The 11,999-nt window shown below is 41.9% G+C and overlaps 1 protein-coding gene across 1 annotated transcript; it reads left to right on the top strand.

Annotated features, from left to right (window-relative positions):
- Window positions 1–6,384: 6,384 nt before the first annotated feature.
- On the top strand, window positions 6,385–10,221 carry LOC111662548 (uncharacterized). Its single transcript, XM_023416438.2, has 5 exons — window positions 6,385–6,430; window positions 8,457–8,492; window positions 8,762–9,016; window positions 9,518–9,688; window positions 9,833–10,221. Exons 1-5 carry the CDS (start codon window positions 6,400–6,402, stop codon window positions 9,943–9,945), a joined length of 606 nt encoding a protein of 201 aa, XP_023272206.1. The 5' UTR covers window positions 6,385–6,399; the 3' UTR covers window positions 9,946–10,221.
- Window positions 10,222–11,999: the final 1,778 nt, after the last annotated feature.

Consider the following 11,999-nt stretch of genomic DNA (forward strand, 5'->3'; position numbering starts at 1 on the left):
GAGAGTAAGACTTTAATGATGAAGCTTCTTTCTGGGGCATATTCTCTGCAGGGCTTCCTTTCTGACTTTATTCCGTTTCCAAAGAGCCTTATTTAGGATGATTAATATGTCCACACTTGTGGATGAGGTTCTGGCTGAATCCATTACAAACGAGGGCCCTCTCCCAGAGGAGAGGCTTTCCCTCTCCAGGGCTCAAACACCTCACACAGGGGTTTTCTTTTAACCCCACCTTTGGAAACCCTAAGGAAGGTTCTCACTTTATAAGAGTTCAGAACCTCATTGGATGTTGTTCTGTTCGTGTGTTTGCTGCAGTTCAAAGCAGAAATAGAGACGTCACACAAACTCCATCTAAAAACAAATCTTAGTGATGGTACTGGCAAGTAATACGTTGAAAGTGGTCTCCTTCAATGTAAATGGATTACTCAGTCCTATTAAGAGGCAAGATACTGTCCAACTGAGGAGGGAGGGTGCTCAGGTAGCATTCCTTCAGGAAACGCATTTATCTGAAACTGAACATGCAAAGCTGAGACGAGGAGGTTTCAGACATGTATTTTATTCATCCTACAAGTCAGGACATAGAAGAGGGTCTGCCATTCTTATTTCAGAGAATTCAGTCATGTGATATCGGAACAATTGATGTGTCTGATCACGTGTCAATAGTTATGACAGTTGATATTGGTGATAACTTAAAGTCTACACTATGGAAATTGAACTCAAGTTTATTGAATAACACCCAGGTAAAAGAAAAGTTAGAAAAGGCAATAGATACATATTTTAAAGAAAACAATAATGGTGAAGTGTCTCCTCCTATTGTGTGGGATGCATTTAAGGCAGTCCTGAGGGGGAAATCATTTCAATTTCCTCATCACTAAAAAAACATAGACAGGAGATCACCACTTCTTTTTGCCCTTTTTATAAAACCCCTCAGTCAATACATTAGGCAAAACAAGCAAATCAAGGGTATAAATATAGCAGGACAGGAACACAAAATATCCATGTTCACAGATGACGTGTTAATATTCTTATCCCAACCATCAACATCCCTAACAACTTTAATGGCATCATTAGATGTGTTCGGTAGATTATCAGGCTATAAGATAAATATTCAGAAAACTCAAGTTATGACCTTTAATTTTAACCTACCAGCTGATTTAGTTACTAAATACAACCTGAGTAGTAACAAAAAATCAATGAGGTATCTGGGAATTAATCTTACCCAAGACATTACACAATTATTCGAAGCCAAGTATATTCCTCTCAACCTTAAAATGAAGTGTGACATCTCCAGATGGAATCACTTACCTTTTCTCAGTCTAACATCAAGGATTGAATCAGTCAAAATGGTGATTTTGCCCCGCCTGTTGTATCTTTTCCTATCGCTACCAATTGAAATAAGTGATCGAAAGTTCATTGAATGGCAGAAATTAATTTTTTGATATATCTGGATGGGTAAAAAACCAAGGGTAAAATTTAAAGTAATGCAACTATCAAAAGACAAGGGAGGAATGGCGCTGCCTAATTTAAAAGATTACTGTTACGCGGCTCAGATAAAAACCCTGGGGTATCTCTGTGACTCGCAGTTCAGGGCCAGGTGGAAGGAAACAGAAGAGGGAGGCTCTGCAGGTCCACCCTTACAGGCAGTAATGTCAGACAGAAAACTTATAGACAGTCTTGCAAATAAGAATAACCCTTGGATAAAAGTAACACTAAACACCTGGCACAAGGTAGTTAGGAAATACAACTTAAAGGATGCAGAAAACATATTACGTTAGTGTGCTTATGACACGGATTTTATTCCAAATAGGACAGACAATAGATTTAAACTGTGGACAGAGAGGGGCCTTACAGCTTACTGTTGCTTTATACACAATGGGTCTGTGGGCAGGATTTTTTCAGATACCTCCAAGTAAGGAATCGATTACATACAATTTTGACAGAGGACCAGAGCAGTGATATCCTGAAGGTTTTCGTTTCAATTTATAAATCTGGGAGTGGAAAGAAATGAATATCTAGATTATACAAAGGTCTCCAAAACTCCCCGAATTCGAACAGCCTGCATATTAAATGTAAATGGGAAAGGGAGGGAGATCTGGTCATAACTGGTGATAAATGGGAAAACATTTGTAAATTACAATGGAAAACCACAACTTCACACAACTGGCGAGAGTTTGGATTGGAAAAACATTGTGAGATTTTTTATAACACCTGCCCAGAAGAGACACCAAGGTAATGGAACAAGTTGTTGGAGGGTGTGTGGTGCAGATGTGGCCAACCATTATCATCTATTTTGGGGTTGTCCAAAACTTTCATCTTTCTGGCATGACATTCTTGATTGTCTGGATATATGTTTCAAATGACTAAACAATTTGATGTCTGCTCAATGTATTTTTGTACCACAGTAATACATATGCAATCAATAGCAGACACATATCTAATGAAGATATTATTGATTGGAGCAAAGAAAGCTATAACAAGGAAATGGCTGCAACCCAACACACCGACACTGGAAGACTGGCAAGGGACTGTTCACGAAATCTACATCATGGAGAGACTGACATTCGCTCTAAAAGTGCAGTCGGAGAAGTTTAAGAGTTGGTGGTCAAAATGGATCAGCTATATAAAGTCACGGAGACCTGAACTGCTTTAAGTATCTCTATTACATGGCTTGAAGTACCAGTTTAATTTTGATGGAAAAATGAGTAAATGTGACTTTCTTTGGTTCAATTGTTCCTATTGTATACATGGTAAAATGAAAGGGAGAGTAATAGCTTGGAGAATATGTTAGCACAATTGTCCAAACACATGTTTTTGTTTAGCTCTGTATGTGTGTAATGGTGCTGAAATGACTTTCTATGTTTCTCCCTGATAAAAAAAAAAAACATCTCGCTGGATGATCGTTAGTGTTGTTTCAGTGCTTGTTAATGAATTCAGACGTGTCAGATTTGACCACCTGGTTGTAAGTAGTGTGGAACAACGAGGGCTGAGCGGGAAAGATCTGATCCACCAAGTGCAGCTGCCGCTAACCAGGAAGAGACGGTATCTCCGCCATCACACGAGGCAGCGCCCCTGTCCCACTACACCTGAACGCACCGTGACACCAGGAGCCTAAAGCTCGTCCTCAGTGACCCATCTGATCCCAGACCAGGACCTGGTCTTCCTCTCTGACATAAACCTCTGAAACACACTTGATGTTCGCTTTGATATCGACTGTAACGAGGAAGTGAAGCGCCGCCATGTTCAGAGACTCCGTCACACACAGAGACTGATACGGGTCTTTACAGTAACTTCACCTCAAGCTCAACTACTTTCTCTTTCCTCCATGTATCCGCTCACACACTGCTTACCTGCAGAGGACACACATGACAGGAGACAGGTGAGGAGACACACAGAGACGATCAGTACTGAAGAAAACATCTTCTTCTTCTGCTGGTTAATAACCGTCAGCTTCCTGGAGAATCGATGAAGGCAGTGTGAAGCAGCTGAAAGGCAGTAAGTGGACTATGACCGAAGATAACCGAGGTACAATGATCTGTGGGCAGCTTCCTTTGACTCTGACGCCACGCCCACCTGTGACACAGCTGAGGGAGGAGTCACGTGATTTACAAGAAAACAGCAGGGAGCTCTGCTCGTATGAAGCACCTGAACTGATTGAACACAGAACAAAACAGCAGCTGAAGATCCAGACTGGAAACAGGAAGCAGGAAGCATCACTGCAGACTCCACACATACTCACACAACCTGTTCCTGCTGCTGCCAGAGGGGAGGAGCTTCATCTCTTACCTCTGAACCTAATGTTCATTTCTCTGTGAATCTCAGAGCGACGCTACAATGTGACGTTCAGACTCTGACGCCACGCCCACCTGTGACACAGCTGAGGGAGGAGTCACGTGATTTACAAGAAATGGAAAGGGACTGAAGCTGAAAGGACAGAGTGATGTGGGTGAACAGCAGCTGAAGGTCCAGACTGGCTGCAATATGAAGCTGCAGATGTGACAGATGTTTTTACCTGCTTCATCAGAGCGGAGTAGGGTTTCACCTTTTATCTGATGTGATGTTTTGACGTGATTTTGTGAGAATTTAAAAAGCCAATACACATTCCTTTATGTGCTTATGACCCAAAATGACTGAATATCAAAGGTAACAATAGATGTATCCTGATGCTGATTCACAGTTTTAGAGAAGACGGGATGACACGCAGCACAACATGAAGCTGCAGATGTGACAGATGTTTTTACCTGCTTCATCAGAGCGGGATGACACGCAGCACAGGGCCACGGGTCGGACTCCAACCCACAGCGCTGCGGTTAATGACTGAAAACATATAAAAAATTATGACAATGTGAGTGTGAACATGTATGATGCTAACAATGCTAATGCTAACACTGCACGACAATGTGACACATTTTACCTTCATCGAATAAACTGCAGCTGCTGTGATTTGGAAAACTCTTGGTATCAAATTCATGTTTTTAAGAAAGAAAGTGTCACACAGATATGTAGATTTTAATATTTTATCGTTGAGGCCAAAGGGAAGTCCTCCTGCACTCTGAACATCACTTCTGGCTGCACCTGTCTGCTGCTTCTGGAGACCCCCGGGCGTCTTGTCAGCACATGACTCTATAGGAATAAAAGTGAATCCAAATATGGTCAAAGAGGAGGGGCGCATGTTGTTCATGCCAGCTTGTAGCAAGCTCTCACCCACCTGTCACTCAAAGAGGCCACGCCCTCAATCCTCCATAACTGTGGTCCTTAATAAAATGTAAACAGGTGAGTTCTATAAACAGGTGAGTTATATAAACAGGTGTCATGAAGGAGGAAATTAGCTCTAGAGACCAAAACAGTTTCTGTACCAGGCTGTAAACATGTTTATTTCTGCTGTAAAGTTGGACATTTTAACATGGGAGTCTATGGGGACTGACTCACTGTTGGAGCCAGACTCTAGTGGTCGTTAGAGGAACTGCAGCTTCTGGTTCTTCATGTTGATGCTTCAGTTTCAGTCTGGAGGTTGATGCTTGGTTTAAACCAGCAGATGTCAGCAGAGAGTCAGTCCTCAGCCAGCAAGATAACACTGATCCATACAGTACCAGCAGCTTCTGCTACTTCTAGTATTTATTTAATAAATAACAGCAGATTAACTGATGACCAGAACTGCAGGCCAACAAACCAGGAACCAAACTGACCGTGAGAGTTTTACTCCCCCCCCATGTCGCCCAAATCTAAATCCGCCATTGATACACACACAGTTGAACTTGAACACAATTGAAAAGAGCCCACATTCGAAAACAAGCACATGCAGCTCTGCACACAACAAACACACTGCTGGCAGCTTGATCTCTGTGGTTTAATCTATACGTCATAAATATCCTGATATTGTGCTGCGTATGTTGTGGAAACGTGGGGCTGGTTAAGGTATAAATATCACTCCTTTGTGCCACCCTGAGGACAACAGGGGCGTGACATTAGAGCACAACTGGATCTGATCTCATTCAATGAATAAATACATAAATAATCTATTCAATGTTGGGTTCAAATCCGGAGACACCGGACATCCCGTGGATGATGCATGATGATCAGGTGCAGACTTTAATGAAAGCACCACGCTGCCGTGACGACCCCTGGGGTCCTCATGGGGGTGTGGTGTCCGTTGGTCTGACCTATCCTCTTGTGCGTAGCTGATCAGGTCGTGTCATGTTGTGTTTGGTTACGTCTCAGTTTCCACACATATTCCACTCATGGACACCTCAGACTACTGATTCGCTGAGTCCCACACCTTAACATTTCATTTGGTCCAATAAAATGTTCTTTATTAATGACACCTGTGGTGCATCTCGCTTTATGTCGTGGCCTCTTGAGTCAGGGTCTTCATCTTGCTGTGTTTGCAAACTGATGCAGCGACACACTGAATGTATGTCACATCCTGACCACATCACCTTGGTTAAAGCAGAGACAGGCTGTCACACATGCAGGGTCAAAAACCCCCTCTGCCCACTTCCTGTCAACTAAACTCATGTACGGGAAGAAGCAGCTTGTTTCCATCAACGTGTATCTATAAAATCAAAGTCTTTAGAGAATGATGAACTGAATGTTTTATTAAGAAACTCTTTGAATCTTTTCAAATCAAAGTCAAGAATCTTTCTGAACAAAGCCACTAACATCGGTCAGAGTTAGTCCTACTGTCAGTGAAGGCATCATGCAGCCACTAGATTTTTGTCTTTCTTGACTTCATGTCGTGTTTCAGTCTGTTTTCCCTTTTTTATTGCAACTAAACAAAGAAGCTCAAACATTTTGTGTGCAGATGAAACCACAGCAGTGTGAACCACGGACAGAGGAAGGAGGAGGGTTTTACTCAGTGACTCTGAGCTGATCAGAGAGCAGCTCTAACATCCTCAAAGAGTGAAGATGGAGGGAACATGTCTGCTGTGTCTGCTCTGTGAGTCCTCTCTTTGTCTTTATATCTGAGCTTTGATTTGTTCTCTACTTTCCAGTCTAGAAGAAATGCTGTGAGTTCTGCATCAAACTTCATCCCGTTACTCACCAACATCTGTCTCCAGAGGTGGAAACAAACCCTCCTGCTTCTGTTTCTGTCACTTTTCTCTTCCGCTGAAGGTGGTGTCTGTCTGGGAGCAGGTGAAGATCGTGGTAACGGGCTGAGGTAGAAATAAAAGTAAAAAATGAGTCTTTACTTTCTTTTCTTTCCTTTATTCTTGGCAAGTAAAGGAATGACGTTTTATGGTGAACTCACAATATTTTTTACTAGACTGTAAACAGCTGCTAATGCTAACGTTAGCTACAGTATGTATCAGTAGCAAAACTTATAAATAACTCCTTTAACCTCCTAAGACCCGAACTCTTGCATGGCGTGCATTTTTAATTTCTCTTTGCTATTTAGGCTGATTGGGACCTGAGAAAAATGATGTCCACATATGAGGACATTAGTTTTAAATTTCTATTACTGAGTGGCAGTATAATATCCTCATATGTGTCACCAGGCCCTTGTTGAGAAAAAGTTAGTATTGTGGTCTAGAGAACCCAAAATGTGAGGTCCACATATGTGGACGCCAGGTCCTAGGAGGTTAATGTCAAACTGTTGTCAAAATGTCCCAATTACAGACCTGCCAACCTACTGTAATAGTGTAAAGTTCATGTGTCTCCACACCACTTCTCTTTTCATTCAAAATTCATTCAACATTAAGTTCTTCAACATATGAACTGACTATGAAGGAAACGATACAATCATATATTCTGTAGAAGAAGTCTGATGAGAGGACATATTTACATTTAGAAACAGTCAGCTGTTTGTGTGTGAACCATGTGACATCAGTTCAAGGAGGCTAAACCCTGGATTTTGACTGGCAGGGAGCTTTGACCATGTTTTTCTAAAATACCACTTACACTGGGATATATTATTATTAGATACAGTGAAAGTGCAGCTGCTTAAAGCCATTGTTTTCATGAGTCATATTTAATTGTATGATAGGTGATACAAACTGATAAACGTGAATTTCATCCTGTTATTAATTTTAAAAATTACATATTTATTCACTTATTACGTGAATAAATATTTAAATAAATAATAAATGTTACTTATGTTATTCCGGCGGCACAGTATCATGAACCTTCACGTTAACACTGCGAATATGCTTTTAAATGCCCGGTAGCTAGCTAGCAAACTACGCACCGTTATGCTAACGCTATAGACGTTAGTGACAGGTACGTCACGGGCAGGGTTTACGTCACTCAATTCACAGTCAAGTCTCCACATCCATCGCGGCCCGTTTACCTGTGAAGACGACTTAAAGTCCCGCCTTCAGCTGAAGAAGCAGCCAGACGGAGTGAGGACCAGTTTCTATTGCCGTGTTGTTTACATGACGGACATTATTTTGTCAGTTATCCCGCTTCACAGTTGAAGGACTGAACCGAGCGCTGTGATTGGTCGAACGCTTCTTCTTCTCTTGCCCAGCAGACCGGACGCTGCTGCCCCCTGCTGTTAGACTTGAGTTACTGCATGTGAACAATTGAACCACTCACAGCTTTTTGTTTGGTTTAGCGACAAATCCTTACAACGTACTCTGATGTCAAAATGCGTACAGGTTGCCAGGTCTGTAATCACGTCGTACCCACTAAACAGTCTGTAAATTGTTTCCCTGTAAGACTGTCAGAACTTTTAGCCGGACTTACTTCATTTTTCAAAGATAATATCAGCAGTAACTGGGAGGAGGCGGTTACCAGCTGAATACTGTTTCTGATCCCAAGGAGCAACAGAGGGAACATCAGGCTTTAGATGAGCTACATGTGTTGAAGCTGCTGCTTGTTGCTTCTCCATCACAAACATCCGCTAAAAGACAGAACCGTTTCCTCGTCTCTGGTCTCACACAAAACCAAACCTACGTCACTCTGTCAGTTTGCTCTGGGTGAATGTGAAACCTTTAACTAACCTGTGGGTCTCGTCTCTGCAGCTCTGACCTCCCTGCTGTGCTGCACCTCAGACTCAGGTCAGTCAACTTCTACAGTTTAAACCTGACTTTCACTAGGGAACTGACAAACACTACAGCATGGATGGAATAATAATGTGTTTAACAACAACAATAATAATATAAAATATATGTCACACAGTTTATGTTTTTGTTTATAGTTAACGGTGCAGGTAACCAGGGAAACTCCTGGGCTGTGACAGCAGTTCAGTGATGGTTGTTAAAGGTGCCATAAGAAGATCATGAAGTTTAAATGATAATGTGTTGATGTCACCCCCTCTTCTCCCCAGCTCGTCTGACGGTGAGTCCCAGCAGATCTCAGCTGTTTGAAAACGAGTTTGTCTCTCTGAGCTGTGAGGACCCTAACCCTGGATGGACCCTGATGAGGAACACAAGCAGACGACAGAGGACTCAGTGTGGCGACTGGGGAAAACCAGCTGGTTCTTCCTGTAACATCAGCTACATCGACCCATTGGACAGTGGAGTTTACTGGTGTGAGTCCGGAGAGGGAGCAACCAGTAACAGCATCAACATCACTGTCACTGGTAAGATCAGACTGTGGAGTCAGTGTTGATGAAGCTGAGCAAATCATTTCTCTACAACAACTGATCCTGCATCGTCTCACTGCTCATGACTGATCATATATGACATTTATATTAGTGATGAAATGACAAGCTAACACTGGAGATGAAAGGGTGCATGCTATCAGCTAGCTAACATTAATTAGCTGAACTGTAAATTAAGGCTAAAGTTTGAAACCAGGTAACATTAGTGTAACTTAAAGCTAACGTAAGCATTCATCTGTAGGAACTTGACACAGTCTAATTCAGAAAGTAAGACAGTAAAGCTAGTTAGTTAGCTACTGCTACTTACACCTACAGTGTCTGTGACAGAGACTCAAAGAGGACAGAGCCCCCCCCCCCAACACTAGCTGCTTCTGCTCCTTCAGTATCACAGTAATCTGATGATAGTTGTCTGTACGTCCGCGATTCACTCAAAACAGGAGCTGATATTCACCTGACCAGGTGTGATTCTCTCTCCCTCAGCTCCACTCGATGTTACAGTCACTCCTATGGCCCCACCCACCTCTGGAGCCCCGCCCACTGTCTCAGCCCACCTCCATCTTGTGTTCTTCCTGATCCGCTACCTGGTGGTGTTCAGTCCGTACTTCATCTCCACTGTCCTCATGATGTCTTTATATAGACAGAGACCTACAGGTAACACGATCAATCAATCAATCAATCAATCAATCAAAATTCTGAATCAGTCGACATCATTAATGTCACATTCATGTTGCTTCCAGCAGATCAATAATGACGCTTTATTTACCTTTTCCACCTTTCCACACCTGCTGATGATAGATAATCACCCGCCCGTCTCCATGGCAACAACCTTGTCCAACAACGAAGCCAAGCAAGGATTGGCTGAGGACTATGATGATGTCACAGCGGTCAGCACCGAGCATGACTTCTGAAGGTTGCAGGTTATCACTCATCAATACTCTGATCAGAATCGATACTTTTTATATTAATTGACTGTCACAGTTTCCGTTGCGTCATGTGACCTGCTTGTTGTGTTCTGTTGCTTTGAGTTCTTTGTACCTTTATGTAGAAAAGCTCTCTATAGATAAATATTCTTATTTTCATCTTCATCATCATCATCATGCACCGTGAGTGTGAACTGTCTGTGTCTCCATCTGAACTTTTACTGCCGAGGTCGATTAAATAAATGAGGAATTTAATTACCACTATATTTTCTTCTTGCCTTTTATTTGTGTTTTTGTTTGTGTCATCCATCGCTGTGTTCAGAGATTTGAGAAAAGGCCGTTTGTGTGTCTCTGGAGTTAAAGTTAAAGGAAACACACGTCGAGGATTTGCATATTGCTTTGATAATAATAAAGATTTGGATCTGAGCAGCCTGATTGCTGCAGAGTTTCCTGTTTCAGAGTCACATCACAGCAAGATGATTAATGTTGATGTGTGTGAGGTTTGGTACCGGCGGTCTGCGGCCCTCTGGTGGTTAAGAAGAGGCGCTGCAGGTGATTGGCAGTGATTTCAGGGTGTCAGTAAAACACTGTACTGTGCAGTTACCTGTAAAAACAAGAGAAGAAGAAAACATCAGCTTTATTATCAGGAGTGACAGTCAGAAAAAATATAAATATAAAAATACATAGAATATTTACATATTTGTAATATCTGAGGTTTCTCACTGAAGCTCATCTGAGGCTCAGACAGGCTGGTGTTCACCTGCTTCAGGTGTGTGTGTGTGTGTTTTCCTAATTTACACAATATTTAAGGCTTGAACAAAGTGTAGAGTAGAAAATGTGTCTGTTCTTTCGTTCCTCTGTTTAAAGCGTGATGTCTGAGCGTTCACAGAGAACCGGTCGTTATCCTCCATCATCTCTGTCAGTGTTTGAGTGACAGACTGATAGCTGGTGGCATTTAGCTCAACCCCTGCGCAGGCTAACTGTTAGCTTCATCTCATTAGCTTTCAAATGTCACACTGATCATATCTGACATGAAACAAAAGGTAAACTGTCGTAGCTTCGGTTAGAGCGACGTCAAACACACATTCGACTTGTTTCAACACGGGCAGAATATTCTGTGCTCAGTCACAGCTGGAGGAACAGGAAATGTCAAACAGGATTTCTGAACTAGTTTGACTTCTCTTTGACAAAAGCTGTCTTCATAAAGGTGTCTTTATATAGACAGAGACCTACAGGTAACACTATCAACCAATCAATCAATCAAATATCAATCAATCAATCAAAATACTGAATCAGTCGACATCATTAATGTCACATTCATGTTGCTTACAGCAGATCAATAATGATGCTTGATTACATTTTCCACTAATACCTGTTGATGACAGATAATCACCCGCTCGTCTCCATGGCAACAACCTTGTCCAACAACAAAGCCCAGCAAGCATTGGCTGATCAGCAGCCGAGCATGACTTCTTATCAATCATCAATACTCTGATCAGAATCAAAACAGACCATAAAGTCACATGGGGGCAGAAGGTTTTTTGGGGTCAAAGGTCAAGGTGACTTCACCAAACACTATTTACACCAAATTATTCATATTTTATATGAAAATACTGTTTATAATTTATTATGATAATAAAGTCAAATCTTATTCTCAACACACACACACAAACACACACACATTCACACACACACACATTCACACACACAAACACACAAACACACACACAAACACAAACACACACACACACACACACATTCACACACACATTCACACACACAAACACACAAACACACACTCAAAAACACACACACACACATACACACACAAACACACACACATTCACACACACACACTCACATAAACACACACAAACACACACACACACACACACACACACACATAAACACACACAAACACACACACACACACACACTCACATAAACACACACACATTCACACACACACAAACACACACACACACAAACACATTCACACACACACACATTCACACACACACACACACACACACACTCACACA

The sequence above is a fragment of the Seriola lalandi genome, unplaced genomic scaffold (genome assembly GCF_002814215.2).
Source record: "Seriola lalandi dorsalis isolate HSWRI2012SDOR001 ecotype SW California unplaced genomic scaffold, Sedor1 jcf7180002054564, whole genome shotgun sequence".
NCBI classification, from domain to species: domain Eukaryota; kingdom Metazoa; phylum Chordata; class Actinopteri; order Carangiformes; family Carangidae; genus Seriola; species Seriola lalandi.